The sequence below is a fragment of the Schistocerca nitens genome, chromosome 11 (genome assembly GCF_023898315.1).
Source record: "Schistocerca nitens isolate TAMUIC-IGC-003100 chromosome 11, iqSchNite1.1, whole genome shotgun sequence".
Taxonomy (NCBI): domain Eukaryota; kingdom Metazoa; phylum Arthropoda; class Insecta; order Orthoptera; family Acrididae; genus Schistocerca; species Schistocerca nitens.
In genome coordinates, this window is record NC_064624.1 from 177,171,862 (window position 1) to 177,191,585 (window position 19,724).

Here is a 19,724-nt window from a genome sequence, read left to right on the forward strand (position 1 = left end):
CTTTTATAGCCACATAATTTTGTTTGAGAAGAGTTGGTGGAGAAAGTGATTATTAAAGGTAAGTTCTGTCACCTTAATGGATCACTGTGAACTATCACAATTTCATAAGCTTAATTTATTCAGTTCTCATGAACCAGTTGGGTAAATAGTGCACTGGGATTATAGCTGCTTTATTCTCTTTTGAATGCATGCCTTATTATTAAGTCTCAATTCTGAAACAGAAAATAGCATTAAAAACAGATACTAATTTTAGTCCATAACACTTGATACTTTTGTGTAGGGTCATTTAAATCTTTAGAGCCATTTAGGAACATAAATACGAGGTTTGGAACTTAAATAGTGGCATCTATTTATTCACAACCAATACAAAAGAGTTACATGTTTGCACCTGTTACCGTCCAAAGTAGTCACCGGTATTGTGTAGAACCCATTGACAGCAAGGTGGAAGGCGTAGTATACTGTTAGAAGAGCCTGTTCTGTTGATGGTGTGAATGGAGTGGTTTAAAGTTATGGTGATTCTTGTGTACGACTGTGATGGTGTTATCCTAACGCATTACGTTCCTCCACGGCAGACCGTGAATGCACAGTATTACTGTTCGTTTTTGGAGCATCACCTGCGACCAGCTTTGCGAAAGAAGCAGTGACACTTTCCGTGCAACCCACCCATCATTTTGCACGGCAATGTGCGGGCGCATACAGCGCAAGCTGTGGCTGCTCTGTTCGGTCAATGGAACTGGGAAGTACTGTACCATCCACCATACTCCCCGGACTTAAGTCCTTGTGACTTTGATTTGATTCCAAAGATGAAGGAAACACTTTGTGACATTCGCTTCAGATCTGTTCGAAAGATTCGACAGGCAGTAGACCGCTTCATTCACACCACCAACAGAACAGCACTTTATTCTTGGTAATGAATGAAAGGCTCTGTGGCATCAGATGGCCTCACATGGGCCTACTCGAGTTGCATCATTGCTGTTCCCACTCATTGCTCTGTTTATGTTCCGGTGCTCCAATAATCGGATCTGGACACTATGTGAAACTGAAACAAAGAGCACTGGGTCACGATCGTGTTAAATGTCTCATTAGACCATCGGTGTGCTTGACACCTCACATCATTTAAAAAAAATGACTTTTCTGACCACACGACATGCATCTCACCATTTACTGGCCAGTTTATTTAGTTTGGTCCATCGAAGATGTGCAGCTTTATCTGCTGCTGTGAGAAATGACCTTTTTGTACAGTATTCAGCACCACGTGTTTACAATGTTCACTTGAGAACTGCTCAAGACATATCTGTATTCACTGGCAAGATGTTACACTTTCCTCTGGTCCCTGTGAGTTAGGATCTTTCTATGACTGCAGTTGTTACCCTGTACTACACGTGCAGATAAACGGTACTTTCCCTTGCTCCAAATAGTAACAGAAAGCAGACAACCAGCAAACTAAATCCTGACAGCTATTGGCATTTAATTAAGGTTAGTGACAATCAAGTTTTGTTTTATCTTTCTTTCACTAAGGTTGAATTTGAGCACAAATTGTTTACAGCATGTTTCCCTACCACGTTTCAACATATTTCTGTGAATTTTAATGTATGCTGTAATGTTTAACCCATCAAATACAGGTACAGCAGTGCTGTCACTCATGCTGAAAGTGGCTGTGTCAGGTTTTCAGCTTCCAGCAGTTAGCAGAACACAGATTAGGTTTCATTAACTGTTACGTCACAACAATTTACTATATGGCACACAGCTACAGTGTGTGTTGTGGAAGTATGTTCTACTGAGAGGTTTTACTATTTAACACAAACTGTAATAATCTGCAATCTACCCACCAGGTTAGCCGAGCGTGCTAATACGCTGCTTCCTGGACTCGAGTAGGCTCGCCGGTCCCGGATCGAATCCGCCCAGTGGATTAACGATGAGGGCCGGTGTGCCGGCCAGCCTGGATGTGGTTTTTAGGTGGTTTTCCACATCCCACTAGGTGAACACCAGGATGGTCCCCACCTCCCGCCTCAGTTACATACCCCGCAGACATTTGAAAAACGTTCATACTAATTCACGGTTTATACTAGACGCAGACAGGTGGGGTACACTCATTCCGTCCCAGGCGGTACAGGGTGATGACACGAAGGGCATCCGGCCACCCCTTAAAATTAACCGTGCCAAATCTGACCTTAACCATGCCGACCCTGCGCAAACTGTGGGACAAAGGCACTAGCAAAAGAAAAAGCAGAAGAAGAAGTAGTAATAATTCGTGATCAATTTTGAGACTTTCTGCACAAGTCAACATTTGCAATGTTCATTTCTCCTCGCCAGTAATTTGAGAGATAAAAACCTGTTACTAGTTAGTTAAAAAAAAAAGAGAGTAGGAGCAAACTGGTCACTTTCAGTGCATACACAGCCCAAATAGGTTATGGAGCAAAGATTTTATTTATAATGATTAATAAACTTATTCATAAACAGTGGTTTTTTCCTGACCATGTGAATGGATCTAAGAGTCAACTGTGATGTGTCTTTTTAGTGTTTGGAATAATATTCATTATACGGCTCAGATAATGACTCAAAACTAAATGTCCCAGAATCCATAGTGCTTAAACTACTGAAATAAAATATTAGACATTACCTTCACAGCAGGCGTATGTCATAGTTTTAATTATCATCTTAATAAAAAGTTCACAACTTTTTTTGTTTAATTTCAGCTACAGATGTACAAGTCCTTGTACACACTGAAATCTCCACATAATAGCACCATAGTGCACTGCTAATATAGACAAAACAGAATGGCACAGACCACTGATAAAGTGGAGTATCTTGTGCTAATATGTTTTCCGTATTTAAAGAGGTACAATGCTGCAACAAAATCTGCTCGAAGTTTAGGACAGTACACTGTCGTAAGATGCAATGATTGGATGGACAGAGATGTCCACTGTGATCAAATAAGTCTGATTGACTACGAATGAAGTGTCACACCATCTCTCTGAACTGGAAATTAGAAGAATTGGTGACTCGTCCACTGAGACCAGCACGTCATATCTAAAGTGAAAGCAGAGAAGTGAAAATGAGTCACAGATCAGTTTTCATCTCGCAAATCATAGGTCGCTGCATGTTGGGTTCTATAATTAACCCCCATTCGAGAAACCTATTGAACTGAGTCAGAAGGGAAAATAATGTCAACATGTCAGGCCAATTCAGATGCATCCTTTAAATCCCCAATCACCAAGTGTGAGTGTTAACAAGAACAAGACCTCAAATATGGCGAACCAACTTTTATCATTTGACAGGTTGCTCCTGTACAGCCAATGACAAAAAACTTAGATATTTTATATCAACCCTCTCCCCCACCCCCTTTCCTCCTCCAGTAGAACAACCCCTAAAATTCATTGTGCGCACCAACTCAAAATCAATGAGTTTGATAAATAATTGAGGAGTTTTCATTACTATATGAGTATATAGTATCTACAAACATACATTTTCCTAAAAATCAAGGAAAGAAACTTTTTGATTGTTACTTGTTGTTGTTGTTGTGGTCTTCAGTCCTGAGACTGGTTTGATGCAGCTCTCCATGCTACTCTATCCTGTGCAAGCTTCTTCATCTCCCAGTACCTACTGCAACCTACATCCTTCTGAATCTGCTGAGTGTATTCATCTCTTGGTCTCCCTCTATGACTTTTACCCTCCACGCTGCCCTCCAATGCTAAATTTGTGATCCCTTGATGCCTCAAAACATGTCCTACCAATCAATCCCTTCTTCTAGTCAAGTTGTGCCACAAACTTCTCTTCTCCCCAATCCTACTCAATACCTCCTCATTAGTTACGTGATCTACCCACCTTATCTTCAGCATTTTTCTGTAGCACCACATTTCGAAAGCTTCTATTCTCTTCTTGTCCACACTGGTTATCGTCCATGTCTCACTTCCATACATGGCTACACTCCATACAAATACTTTCAGAAACGACTTCCTGACACTTAAATCTATACTCGATGTTAACAAATTTCTCTTCTTCAGAAACGATTTCCTTGCCATTGCCAGTCTACATTTTATATCCTCTCTGCTTTGACCATCATCAGTTATCTTACTCCCTAAATAGCAAAACTCCTTTACTACTTTAAGTGTCTCATTTCCTAATCTAATCCCCTCAGCATCACCCGATTTAATTTGACTACATTCCATTGTCCTCGTTTTGCTTTTGTTGATGTTCATCTTATATCCTCCTTTCAAGACACTGTCCATTCCGTTCAACTGCTCTTCCAAGTCCTTTGCTGTCTCCAACAGAATTACAATGTCATCGGCGAACCTCAAAGTTTTTACTTCTTCTCCATGAATTTTAATACCTACTCCGAATTTTTCTTCTGTTTCCTTTACTGCTTGCTCAATATACAGATTGAATAACATCGGGGAAAGGCTACAACCCTGTCTCACTCCTTTCCCAACCACTGCTTCCCTTTCATGCCCCTCGACTCTTATAACTGCCATCGGGTTTCTGTACAAATTGTAAATAGCCTTTCGCTCCCTGTATTTTACCCCTGCCACCTTCAGTATTTGAAAGAGAGTATTCCAGTCAACATTGTCAAAAGCTTTCTCTAAGTCTACAAATGCTAGAAACGTAGGTTTGCCTTTTCTTAATCTTTCTTCTAAGATACGTCGTAAGGTTAGTATTGCCTCACGTGTTCCAATATTTCTGCGGAATCCAAACTGATCTTCCCCGAGGTTTGCTTCTACCAGTTTTTCCATTCGTCTGTAAAGAATTCGCGTTAGTATTTTGCAGCTGTGACATATTAAACTGATAGTTCGGTAATTTTCACATCTGTCAACACCTGCTTTCTTTGGGATTGGAATTGTTATATTCTTCTTGAAGTCTGTGGGTATTTCGCCTGTCTCATACATCTTTCTGACCAGATAGTAGAGTTTTGTCATGACTGACTCTCCCAAGGCCATCAGTAGTTCTAATGGAATGTTGTCTACTCCCGGGGCCTTGTTTCGACTCAGGTCTTTCAGTGCTCTGTCAAACTCTTCACGCATTATGTACTGATAAGTTTGACATTGAGACCATTCAGTGGGAAGGATGAGGGGAAAGAATTGTAGAAGGATGGGCTTACAGTGCAGAAAGGGACGTAGCACTGCAGGGGTCAGGCTCCCCTGCTGGCCAAGCACAAAGCCACAAGAGAGATTTGAGCCCCCAGGGGAGGTTGCACATTCCAACCCACCCTCCTCACTATCATGCAGTCAAATTGCTTACGTTGACATGGACAGTTAAAGGAGACAAAACTTCTACCACAGCTATTTACTGCAATGCATATTTAATTACATGTGGAGGAATGTGTGTAAAAGTTAACAACATTATTCCCACAAAAACAAGCCTAAGGACTAGTGCAAACCATTCTTCAGGCGTATCAAAAGTATCCGGACACCCCAAAAAACATAAGTGTTTCATATTAGGTGCATTTTGGTGCCATCTACTGCCGGGTACTCCATATCGGCAACCTCAGTAGTCATTAGACATCGTGAGAGAGCAGAATGCGGCACTCCACGGAAATCACTGACTTTGAACGTGGTCAGGTGATTGGCTGTCACTCGTGTCGTACGTCTGTTCCTTAGATTTCCACATTCCCAAACGTCCCAAGGTCCTTTGTTTCTGATGTGATAGTGAAGGGGAAACGTGAAGGGACACATAAAGCACAAAAACGCACAGGCCGACATCGTCTGCTGACTGACAGAGACCGCCGACAGTTGAAGAGGGTCGTAATGTGTAATTGGCAGACATCTATCCAGACCATCACACAGGAATTACAAACTGCATCAGGATCCTCTGCAAGTACTGTGACAGTTCGGCAGGAGGTGAGAAAACTTAGATTTCATAGTTGAGCGGCTGCTCGTAAGCCACACATCACGCCGGTAAATGCCAAACAACACCTCACTTGGTACAAGGAGTGTAAACATTGGACGACTGAACAGTGGAATAACGTTGTGTGGAGTGACAAATCACGGTACACAATGTGGTGATCTGATGGCAGGGTGTGGCATCTGCCAGCGAGTGTAGTGCCAACAGTAAAATTCAGAGGTGGTGGTGTTATGGTGTGGTCGTGTTTTTCATGGAGGGGTCTTGCACCCCTTGTTGTTTTGCGTGGCATTATCACAGCACAGGCCTACATTGATGTTTTGAGCACCTTGCTTCCCACTGTTGAAGAGCAATTTGGGGATGGTGAATGCATCTTTCCACATGATCAAGCAGCTGTTCGTAATGCTTGGCCTGTGGCATAGTGGTTACACGACAGTAACATCCCTGTAATGGACTGGCCTGCATAGAGTCCTGACCTGAATTGTATGGAACACCTTCGGGATGTTTTGGAAAGCCGACTTCGTGCCAGGCCTCACCGACCGACATTGATACCTCTCCTCAGTGCAACACTCCGTGAAGAATGGGCTGCCATTCCCCAAGAAACCTTCCAGCACCTGAATGAACATACACCTGCGAGATTGGAAGCTGTCATAAAGACTAAGGGTGGGTCGACACCGTACTGAATTCCATCATTACCGATGGAGGGCGCCACAAACTTGTAAGTCATTTTCAGCCAGGTGTCTGGATACTTTTGATCACATAGTGTATAAATCAATTATCTTAATCTTATCTTCATAGATAAACAGCAAGTCACAGCACAGTACATGGTAGTGGGTACTTTAAACCAGTAGTAGCTATTTGCTGCTCTATTTGCGTACTGAGCAAGGGAGAAATTCCTGAATCTATGCCCCTGTATTCTCCCTATCTTACTTCTTGTTCTGAAGGATCTTACACAAAAGTATATGATGATTGCAGCTTAACTGTCTCACAATCTTCCTCAAATACCTGTTGTCTAAATTTACCCATCTGGTTTTGCCAAGAAAATCTTGTCTTTCTTCAAAAGAACTCCTTTTAATTTCACCAATCATTGAAGAAAGTTCTCCTTTTAATTTCACTTATCTTCAATTACTGTACTGAGATGTTATGATCTACAGTACATGTACAAATTTATGTAACGTTTAAAAATACTGGATATCTACATCTGCTGAGATACCTATGTTAGTGTAGTGCAATTTACTAATTTCATAGCAAAAATAATACAAAGGATCGAAAAGCAATGCGCAATAATTTTATTACCAAAAAGTGTAGTAGGTAAAACAAAACAAAAAAATCACAAATGCACTTGCATCTTTTAACATTGTGGTACCGGTATCAATATGGCCTGTTCACGAGAAGTCCATTTGGCTGGAGTACAGCCATCTGCAGACTGCCGATTTCACTTCCACATCTGTCACAAGGCACTGGCTGGCCAGCCATTTCCTTTTGGGATCAAACAGATGAAAGTCCAAGCATGCAAGACCAACTATGGTGAATGCTGGAGCACCTCCACCCAAATTTGGCAATTTTATCACGAACGGGAGCAGCAACGTGAGGGCAAGCATTGTCATGTAGAAGTTAGAGATGACCGGCATTAATGTTGTGGCATATGTCACAAAGGGCATGATGCAACTTGACCAGAGTTTTAATATAGGATGCAGCATTTACAGTGGTTCCATGGTCAGCAAAGTCCACCATGCTTATCTCACAACACAGGCACTTGCCTAGCAGATTAAGTTACTCCATTTTTTTTTCATACAGGGAACCAGCACGTTTCCACTCCACAGAGGATTGTTTGGTATCGGGTGTGCAGTAGTACCCCCACAACTCACCACCAGTGTCTATATGTTCCAGAAAGTCACGCCCTTCTGTGACATAACATTCAAGTTCCTCATCATTTGTTGGCCCTTGTGGTTCTCTGTCAGATTCTTAGGCCCCCAGTGAGCACATTTTCAACGATCACGAACAATATCGCACACTGCACCGTACGAAATAAACTACAGCAATAAGGTTGGCAGTTGCACACACCACTCATTCGAAATTGCTGCCTCGACGGGTCCGAAATTCTGCAGGGTTGCAGCTGTTACGAGATGCCAGGAGTGTGGTGAATCACTAAGGGTCATGTGGCCCTCTTGGAAGAATGCACACTACCTGGAAACATTGCTGCAGTCCATACAGTCGTCCCCATACAAGTCACCCACGTACATGTGAGTTTCATTCTGTTTATGCTCTTTGGTCCACAGATATCGAACTACACTTTGCTACTTTTCACTTCACAAGTTGATGACAGTAACATGTGTACTGAGTTTGTTTTGTAGTTCAGGCTTCTCTTACTAGAGCTGCACATGGAAACAAAACATCCAATATAGCATAACTTCAAACTACATGGTCGTGGAATTTCAACATTCCAGCTGCAATACCAGGGATGAAAAAAATTATTGTGTGTTACTTTCTGATCCCCCCTAATAATAATAATAATAATAATAATAATTTGGAAGTCAAAAGTACTTTGCCCCCATTCACTGTTTAAAATTCATGCATATTTATAAAGGGCGTTCAAAAAGAAATGAGCCGGAGGCATAATTACAGAAACCAGTACCTGTATGTTAGAAACATTGACTCTGGCTATTGATACACTCATCCCACTTTGACACAAGGTGGTGAATGGCTGTCTCATAAAATTCCCAGGGCTGCAATGTAAACGAGTTCCCCACGTACAGCTGGACGTCGTCGTCCACGCGAGTGCAGGAAAGGTTATGCTGACGTTCTTCTTTGACCGAGATGGCCCTCTTCTGATTCACTTCCTGCAGCACAGGACAACAGTGAATGCCCAGCATTATTTGCAAGCCTCGACCACCCTTCGCCAAGCGGTCAAATCGAAACGACCGGGCAATCTCACCCGTGGGGTCATTCTGCTTCACGACAGTGCAAAGCCTTATACAGCCAACACAGTTGTGGCACTCCTGAAGAAATTCAAACGGGAGATTCTGAGCCACCCTCCATACAATCCGAACCTCTCTCCCTGTGATTATGTCATTTTTGGTCCTCTTATAAAGGCTCTGAGGGACAAACGATTCACCCCGGACGACGACGTCCAGCTGTGTGTGCGGAACTGGTCAACATCGCAGCCCCGTAAATATTATGAGACAGCCATTCACCACCTTGTGTCACAGGGGGACAAGTGTCTTAACAGCCAGGGTCAATAATTCTAACATTCAGGTACTGGTTTCTTTAATTATGCCTCCAGCTCATTTCTTTTTGAAAGCCCCTTATATTTGGAATTTGCACTTGTTGAGAAAATGACATATTAAGCCTATTGTACAAGAACAGTGTTGTACTGAACAAACTTTTGTTGTAATTCAGAACAGCTTTTACACAACTTGTATTAATAATATGGTTTCAAGTGTTCGGTCTAGTTGACTACATTTATCAGCACAGAATTTTGACAACCAATCCATTAGTTATCTCCAGGTGCTGAGAGATGGGGTGGTGTACTCACTGCCTCATACTGTGCAGATAAATGGAATCAACAATTTCTAAAGCCTAATAGTACAATATTAATCAAACCAAGAAAACCTGTGACATTACAAATGCTATCTCCTTACAACAGATATAAAGCAGTATTCTCCGTACTTTCAGCAACTAAAGTACAATAGAGTCATCTTGCTATGCTTTAACACAATGTGCCAATATAGTCAACTGAACCTACTGATACCCTATGATGGCTTCATCCCATGGCATGGTATGTGTGACGTACATACAGGAAGACGAGAGTACACACACACATATTTTTTGGACTATAGATTGGTATGACAAGACTAGTATGTGCAGAGCCTGACACTTTTGTTTGGTTTGAAGATGGGTGGTTGAGAGTTGGAGAAGTGATATTTAAGGCTTAAGCATTTATATTTATACTCCAGGAATCACTGAAGCACGACAGAGTAATTACTAGGCTGATATTTTTAATCCTTGAATCGAGACAAAACTATTATTTAGTATGATGACTAGTGAGCTATGTGTTTAATTTTCTTGTTGCTAGGGGTTTCCAGTTTTTTGCTTTGTTTTGGATAGGAGCTTGTTGATTATCTTAGCACTGGAGTATGGAACTCTACCACCAAAGTACACAATGTCAACTTGAAATTATTTTTGCACATTAACGTTTGTGCAAGTCACTTTTCAGCTTACACTTAATTTTATTGGTAGCAAGAAAAACAGTAAAGAAATAAATGTATTTCTAACTGAATGAGCATTTCATATTCCTTAAGAGAGATGATATAGTTTACACAATTTTCTGACTGCTGGCTTCTGCTGAATAAACACTACATACTTGAGATGCACCCCCCCAGAAGAAAATTCTGGAAGACAAGGAAGTGATACCATATAAACTAAGGAAATTCTTCTTTAGGCCAACACAATGGAATGATTCTAACCTCCAAGTTGAGCAAAACATGCTGAACCGAGCATCTTTATTAGTTTGCCTGTATGTTTACTCCAACTTTTCCAGTTGAATTAAGAATTTGGACTCTTTCTTTTAGCATATCTTCACTGGTATCTACATTAGGTGGTACATGGGTTTTTCTTGTTTAAAATTCAAAACTATGTTTGCACTGAATTTACTGGACAACTTGAACTTTCACTTCAACATTTATTTTACACATCTATTTGTTTCAAACTGCTAGTGGACATTTAAAATGGCTTTAACATTCAGAAATTAAAAATGGACAACTTTTTCATTTAACCAAACAGTATATTAAAAGATAAATAGGAAAAACAATCAAGAGGAGGTTAAGAAAGAAAATAACAGTTGCTGCAGGCAACACAATGTCTAATTTATCTTCAAACTACACAGTTATACATCTCACTTTGAGAACAAACTTTTAAAGGAACATCTCAAGCAGTAAGGTAAACATATTGTCTATCACATCTCAAATTGAATGTACTTTATTCTCAATAATGGAAAATTATCTCTGCACAATTCGAGAACTACTCGATATCTCTTACAAGAAATTGGGAATTTACTGTCTACCTAGACTGTTTTGTAAGACCAATATCCGTCTTTTAATTTGAATAATAGGAATAAAAATATAGTACCAGCCCCTGTACTGAATAGGCAGCTTATTACAGTTAAAAAAAAAAGTTCAGTGCAAATGGGTTACCATTTAATTTTGACAAGACTCACAGAACTTCATAAGCTACAAAAAGTAAGTTTCACAAACAAGGAAATAAAGCAGAAAGTTAAGCTTTTGAGACATCAAACAGATCACAGCCTCAGCTGAAGCATCCATTGCTCAAAATTACTGAAACACAGTGCTTCAGCTACGTTTGCAGCACTGCTATAGATGGCTTAAAGAGCTGGCGGCTCGTCAGTAAGACTCGTGCACTGAGGGTTCCGTACAGACTTAATTACGTATATAGACAGATTAGCCATTCTGGGAATCAATTATACTGATGTGATTCTTCAGTTTCTGCCAGCGTATTTATTGATCGAAGAGTAAACAGGTGTACTGCCGGTTCATAGTGTCTGACGGGCACAATATTTCAGAGATCAGACATGTCAGTGAGCTGCCTTATATCGCCTCCCTCCACGGGCCGTTCCCTCCGTGGTCTGCACCCGTGGGCACGTGTCGGCGGCCGCAGAGACGCACGGGTCGGCGTCTGTGGCAGCGTCGGTGTATTTTCTACGTCCGCCCACCTCTCCAGATCATTTTCGTTGCCGAGTGTCTTCTTAATTGTGCTCGGTACTGGTCCCCGTGCCTAGCTAAGATTACAACCGCAGTCTCGGTTGACGAGTTCACCTCCGGTGCAAATTTCGATGACCTCTTTGAAAACCCTGTCCCAGTATTGGAAGTCTGGGCCAAGATCCATCTCGTGTTTTTAGGACAAACAGTGCTCTGCAACCGATGACTTCTTAGGATACTTCAGTCGTGTATGCCTTCGATGTTCTCGGCAGTGAGCTTCGATGGTGCACACAGTCTGTCCAATATAAGTCTTACCGTACTGACAGGGAGTCTGGTATACGCCGGCCGTCCACAAGCCGAGATCACCTTTCTCACTTTCCAATAACGCTCGTGTTTTATCGGGTGGGCAAATGACAGTTTTAATGTGGTGTTTCTTTAATATGTCCGTGGGGGAGGGGATATAAGGTGGCTGGCCGCCCTCAGGAGCTCAGTTTGTCAGCGCACCTGATGATGGCGACACGTCTGCTCGCCAAACTATTGTGCCCGTTAGACACTAAGAACTGGCAGTACGCCCGTGGACTCTTTGGTCAACAAATACACCAGGAGAAACTGAACAATCACATTATACACTCCTGGAAATTGAAATAAGAACACCGTGAATTCATTGTCCCAGGAAGGGGAAACTTTATTGACACATTCCTGGGGTCAGATACATCACATGATCACACTGACAGAACCACAGGCACATAGACACAGGCAACAGAGCATGCACAATGTCAGCACTAGTACAGTGTATATCCACCTTTCGCAGCAATGCAGGCTGCTATTCTCCCATGGAGACGATCGTAGAGATGCTGGATGTAGTCCTGTGGAACGGCTTGCCATGCCATTTCCACCTGGCGCCTCAGTTGGACCAGCGTTCGTGCTGGACGTGCAGACCGCGTGAGACGACGCTTCATCCAGTCCCAAACATGCTCAATGGGGGACAGATCCGGAGATCTTGCTGGCCAGGGTAGTTGACTTACACCTTCTAGAGCACGTTGGGTGGCACGGGATACATGCGGACGTACATTGTCCTGTTGGAACAGCAAGTTCCCTTGTCGGTCTAGGAATGGTAGAACGATGGGTTCGATGACGGTTTGGATGTACCGTGCACTATTCAGTGTCCCCTCGACGATCACCAGTGGTGTACGGCCAGTGTAGGAGATCGCTCCCCACACCGTGATGCCGGGTGTTGGCCCCGTGTGCCTCGGTCGTATGCAGTCCTGATTGTGGCGCTCACCTGCACGGCACCAAACACGCATACGACCATCATTGGCACCAAGGCAGAAGCGACTCTCATCGCTGAAGACGACACGTCTCCATTCGTCCCTCCATTCACGCCTGTCGCGACACCACTGGAGGCGGGCTGCACGATGTTGGGGCGTGAGCGGAAGACGGCCTAACGGTGTGCGGGACCGTAGCCCAGCTTCATGGAGACGGTTGCGAATGGTCCTCGCCGATACCCCAGGAGCAACAGTGTCCCTAATTTGCTGGGAAGTGGCGGTGCGGTCCCCTACGGCACTGCGTAGGATCCTACGGTCTTGGCGTGCATCCGTGCGTCGCTGCGGTCCGGTCCCAGGTCGACGGGCACGTGCACCTTCCGCTGACCACTGGCGACAACACCGATGTACTGTGGAGACCTCACGCCCCACGTGTTGAGCAATTCGGCGGTACGTCCACCCGGCCTCCCGCATGCCCACTATACGCCCTCGCTCAAAGTCCGTCAACTGCACATACGGTTCACGTCCACGCTGTCGTGGCATGCTACCAGTGTTAAAGACTGCGATGGAGCTCCATATGCCACGGCAAACTGGCTAACACTGACGGCAACGGTGCACAAATGCTGCGCAGCTAGCGCCATTCGACGGCCAACACCGCGGTTCCTGGTGTGTCCGCTGTGCCGTGCGTGTGATCATTGCTTGTACAGCCCTCTCGCAGTGTCCGGAGCAAGTATGGTGGGTCTGACACACCGGTGTCAATGTGTTCTTTTTTCCATTTCCAGGAGTGTATATCTTTATGGGGAGGAGATGTATCGCAGCATGAAGAAATTTGACAAACTGTGCCACTGAAGATGCCATTTGCTACGTGCTCTTGCATTTCTGTGGAGATGACGTGCTGAGTAAATAGTGCCAAACTTCACGCATCACACATTCTGCAGCAGCCAAGGGAATTGAGAAATGGGCCAGTCTTGCATTGGTACATGAGAGGGTGCACCTTACCTGCTGTAGCCTTGAGTACAACTCCCAGGAACTATTTAAACCACATCTACAACTGGCCAATCATTTTAATTCCTTGTCCTGGGACTGGATTGGTGGTGTTTCCTAGGTGACAGCCAATTCTGCACACAGGAAGGCCACAGGGCGTCAGGTATCAAAATTCTCACGTCTCTGGCAAACCATCTCTGGCGGCCCCATGCAAGATGGTCATCAATCTCACTAACGTGGAGATGACTGATGGATTTCACTTGTAATGCAAAAATTACTGGAAGAAATCAATAGACACAAACAAGAATCTGCAGTACCAAGAACAGTACCACAAATATCAGTAACAACTCCATCACAACCACCACTAACAACAACAGCAGAAGCAGCAACAAGAACAAGGCAAAGATCAGTAGCACCAGAAGATTCAACACAAATAATAGAATCATCACCAGTACCAGCAACAAAGCCATCAGCAAAAACAGCAGATCCAGCATCTGCAGTACCACCAGCATCAGTAAAGGAAGCAAAGACAGCTACTATCCAAAGAATAATATGTGCAGCAGCACCAACAACAACAACAACAATTGTGGGATCATAACACTGCTTAAGGAGGAGCCAAAGACAACATACATCAACTCCACTTAATAAAGGTTTTTTATGGCTGCAAACCATGAAAAGGAAAAAATCTTGACAAGTCAGCCTGAAAACTTGCAGCTAAGTGACAAACATTAGGAAAAGAACAGCACATTACCAGGTAATGACAAAAACAAAACTACTTGCAAAATCTTCAGGATAATGTGTCAAAATACACAGTGTGTCAGGAGCAAAGTGTTCGGTTTGGAAGTAGCTTTAAATCATTTTGCTGATGTCTCATGTATTTGTTTATCTGAACACTGGTGCAAGAAAATGCATTATATCACAAACATAATCAAATTTAATTATCATCTCATTACTGCCACAGTGTATGCAGAAATGGTGGAGTACACATTTATATTAAAACAGGATTAAAGTTTAAAGCAAAAACAGAAGTGGACCATCTAAATATGGAGAAATATTTTGAATCATGTACCACAGAGATAAAAACAGAGGAGAAGAGTAAAAAACTAATTGTCATATCAAAATACACGCCACTAATGGGTGATAAAAACATGTTTTTCAAAAAGCTGGAGAAAGCATTGAGCACTTTATATAGTAATGAAGTGAAATTATTTTGATGTGGGAATTTTGATACTATCACATTGATTGAAAGTGAAGAAAAGAGACAGCTTCTGAATATCCTAAACAGCTTTCACATGAAGCCACTGTTTACAGACCTGAGCAGAATAACAGAGTTATCTTCTCTATTAGATAATATCTTCACAGACATGGAAAGTGGTGTCATAACGTATTTTTCACATGTATAAATACTTTTATACCCAATGAAGAAAGTGTAAGCGGAAATATAAAAGACACTTCTGCACAGAAAAAGTAAATTCTTTTATTCAGATGTTAGCAAAAGAATCCTGGGAAAATGTATTATCAAAATCAACAGCCGATGGCTCATACAACACTTTTCTAGTACTTTCATGCCCCTATTTGAGACATGTTTTCCAAAAGAGCTTACAAAAATCGGTGTCATGCCAAGGAACAACAGCCAGTGGATATCACCTGCTATGAGAGTATCTAGTCAAAATCTAAAACAGTCAAATCAAAAAAGACAACAAAGATAAACACTTGGCAGACTATGTTAAGATGTATAAGAACATTACACGAAGGTGACTAAAAAAGCTAAAACAATGCGCAATGACAAAGCAATTATAGGGTCAGCCAACATATCAAAAGCAATACATGTCACTCACATAGGGACTGTTTGGATAAGATTAGAATAATTACTGCATGCACAGAGGCATACAAACAATCATTCTTCTCATGATCCGTAGTGAATGGAACAGGGAGAAACGCTAATAACTGATATAATGGGATGTACCCTCTGCCATGCACCTCATGTTGGTTTGTAGAGTTATAGATGTAGATGCAGAATGTAGTAAAATAAGAAATAAACAAAAATGTTAAAAGTCAAGAAGATATTGTTGTAAAATATGGTCATGATGTGTTCCTCAGGAATCTTACCCTTACTTCATAAATGTTCCAGTCAACCTGAGCTTGGAGAGTATTAGCCTAGAAGTGTTGGTAATTATTCTAACAGCTTATTTTTGTAGTGTGAAGATAGTTTTTAGATTTGTCATATTATGGCCCCAGAATGTGACATGACATGATCCTAATGGGCTCTCAGTGGTCCTTAAAAGGTCATTTTTAGCAGCAGAGCCAACACCATGTAGTCTGAATGGTAACATCCTTGCTTTTCCATAAAAACATGTAATTTTCTTCACAAACTGAAACACACACGTGTGTGTCTATGTCTGTTGTTGACAAAGGCCTTAATGGCCATCTTCAAAAATAATGGAGATAGCCATGAAACATAGACTTACAATTTTCCATGAAAAATTCCATCTCTTGTCTGTAAACTAGCACAGGTTTCGCAAGGGCTGAGTACAGAATTAGCTATTCCCCATTTCACTGAAAATATCGTAAAGGGACTACACAGACACAACAAAACAATAAGAATAAATGTGGACATTTTGAAGGCTTTTGATAGTGTCCAAGATGATGTCTTGCTAGACAGATTAGAAGCTATTGGTAATTTATGTAAATGATATCAAAATTCCAGTCAGTGGTACTCATATAACCCTGTTTGTTGATGATACAAATGTTGTTGTAACTGATGTACCCAAGTGTTGCCAACATTTGCAACTAGAGTTTTGAAATATTTACAAAATTGGTTTGAAATGAACAAGTTAATTTTAAAAATTTCAAAAACTAATTACATACATTTCAGGAAAACAGAGTCACAAAGTGACCTGTACCTCAGAATACAAAATTACAAAGTTAAGGAAAGTACACGTCACAAAATTTTTAAGTTGTCTTGTAGATGAAAATTTAGATTCTATATTGCTAGAAAGTTAAGTTCTGCTTGCTTTGCACTAAGTGTAATTAGTAATGCATCTAGTAAACACTCTAGCAGAACTGTCTAATTTGCTTACAATCACACTGCTATTGCCTATGGCTTCACATCATCTGACAACCTGGTTTCCTGGCAGGCTGTTATAGCTGTATTAAGCCTGGGTACTTCGAGGTTGATAATGGCTGCGATTCAAGATGCACGAATTGTAGGAGCTGATGAAGAAAGCAAAATAGAACAACTTTGTGATAAAACTTATGGTTTTGGAAGTAATCGTGAGCCAGCAAAATCTTTAGAAAATCAGGAACAAGGAAATCAGTACACATGTGCGATGCTTCATCAAATGTGGATACCATAATGTGGAGCACCAGCAAACCTTTCTGTGAAAGTACATGATGTAATCACTGACATATTGTAAGGCTGTTTACTATGTTTGCAGCAGTACAATATTATGCATGTATAGTAAACTTCATCCATGAATCAAATGCAGTAAAATACACACCTGGAAATGGAAAAAAGAACACATTGACACCGGTGTGTCAGACCCACCATACTTGCTCCGGACACTGCGAGAGGGCTGTACAAGCAATGATCACACGCACGGCACAGCGGACACACCAGGAACCGCGGTGTTGGCCGTCGAATGGCGCTAGCTGCGCAGCATTTGTGCACTGCCGCCGTCAGTGTCAGCCAGTTTGCCATGGCATACAGAGCTCCATTGCAGTCTTTAACACTGGTAGCATGCCGCGACAGCGTGGACGTGAACCGTATGTGCAGTTGACGGACTTTGAGCGAGGGCGTATAGTGGGCATGCGGGAGGCCGGGTGGACGTACCGCCGAATTGCTCAACATGTGGGGCGTGAGGTCTCCACAGTACATTGATGTTGTCGCCAGTGGTCGGCGGAAGGTGCACGTGCCCGTCGACCTGGGACCGGACCGCAGCGACGCACGGATGCACGCCAAGACCGTAGGATCCTACGCAGTGCCGTAGGGGACCGCACCGCCACTTCCCAGCAAATTAGGGACACTGTTGCTCCTGGGGTATCGGCGAGGACCTTTCGCAACCGTCTCCATGAAGCTGGGCTACGGTCCCGCACACCGTTAGGCCGTCTTCCGCTCACGCCCCAACATCGTGCAGCCCGCCTCCAGTGGCGTCGCGACAGGCGTGAATGGAGGGACGAATGGAGACGTGTCGTCTTCAGCGATGAGAGTCGCTTCTGCCTTGGTGCCAATGATGGTCGTATGCGTGTTTGGCGCCGTGCAGGTGAGCGCCACAATCAGGACTGCATACGACCGAGGCACACAGGGCCAACACCAGGCACCATGGTGTGGGGAGCGATCTCCTACACTGGCCGTACACCACTGGTGATCGTCGAGGGGACACTGAATAGTGCACGGTACATCCAAACCGTCATCGAACCCATCGTTCTACCATTCCTAGACCGGAATGGGGACTTGCTGTTCCAACAGGACAATGCACGTCCGCATGTATCCCGTGCCACCCAACGTGCTCTAGAAGGTGTAAGTCAACTACCCTGGCCAGCAAGATCTCCGGATCTGTCCCCCATTGAGCATGTTTGGGACTGGATGAAGCGTCGTCTCACGCGGTCTGCACGTCCGGCACGAACGCTGGTCCAACTGAGGCGCCAGGTGGAAATGGCATGGCAAGCCGTTCCACAGGACTACATCTAGCATCTCTACGATCGTCTCCATGGGAGAATAGCAGCCTGCATTGCTGCGAAAGGTGGATATACACTGTACTAGTGCCGACATTGTGCATGCTCTGTTGCCTGTGTCTATGTGCCTGTGGTTCTGTCAGTGTGATCATGTGATGTATCTGACCCCAGGAATGTGTCAATAAAGTTTCCCCTTCCTGGGACAATGAATTCACGGTGTTCTTATTTCAATTTCCAGGAGTGTATTTCAGAAATTCAATTGAGAGGATTTTCTCCCCCTCCCTCCCCCCCTCTCACACTAATCAGCCTTCTAACTGGTTTGATGTGGCCCACCACAAATTCCTCTCCTGTACCCACCTCTTCGTCTTAAGAGCAACACTCACAATCTATTCCTCAATTATTTGCTGTATGTATTCCAGTCTCTGTTTTCCTCTATAGTTTTACCCTCTACAGCTCCCTCCAATATCTTGGAAATTATTCTATGCTGTCTTAACAGATGTCCTACCATCTTGTCACTTCTTCTTCTCTGTCTTTTCCATGTGTTCCTTTCCTTGCCAATTCTCTGGAAAATCTTCTCATACCTTACCTTATCAGTCCACTTAATTTTCAACATTCTTCTGTAGCAACACAACTCAAAGCTCAATTCTCTTCTGTTCCGGTTTTCCCACCATCCATGTTTCACTAACATACAACTGGGAAAATTACAGTTTTGTTAGTGGCGGGCATGATAAGACATCCTGTGAAACATTACTAAATGTCTTCTCTGGAAACTACCTGGAACGGATGGGAGCCTCACTCACGATGGAAATACATTGGTTCTAATGGAAAGAAATAGACATGACCTCTTTGAGGATGCCCACATCAAAATGGGTATTAGTGATCATCGTGCAGTTGTGGCAACAATGATTACCAAAAGTACAAAGAACACACACACACACACACACACACACACACACACACACACACACACACACACACACACACACACATATCCTACGTGGAATGTTTCCTTCTATTATAACTATATATATATATGTCTGCTTGTGTCTGTATATGTGTAGATGGATATGTGTGTGTGTGTGTGTGTGTGTGTGTGCGCGAGTGTATACCCGTCCTTTTTCCCCCCTAAGGTAAGTCTTTCTGCTCCCGGGATTGGAATGACTCCTTACCCTCTCTCTTAAAACCCACATCCTTTCGTCTTTCCCTCTCCTTCCCTCTTTCCTGATGAGGCAACAGTTTGTTGCGAAAGCTTGAA

The 19,724-nt window shown here is 42.9% G+C and overlaps 1 protein-coding gene across 1 annotated transcript in view; it reads right to left on the minus strand.

The window, feature by feature from the left end:
* Positions 1-14,026: 14,026 nt before the first annotated feature.
* The window catches only part of LOC126212751 (vitellogenin receptor-like), a 175,219-nt gene continuing 169,521 nt past the window's right edge, over positions 14,027-19,724 (minus strand). Inside the window, exon 36 of the mRNA XM_049940159.1 lies at positions 14,027-14,331. Within this exon, the coding sequence (XP_049796116.1) occupies positions 14,027-14,331 (305 nt within the window). The remainder of the gene's footprint in view (positions 14,332-19,724) is intronic.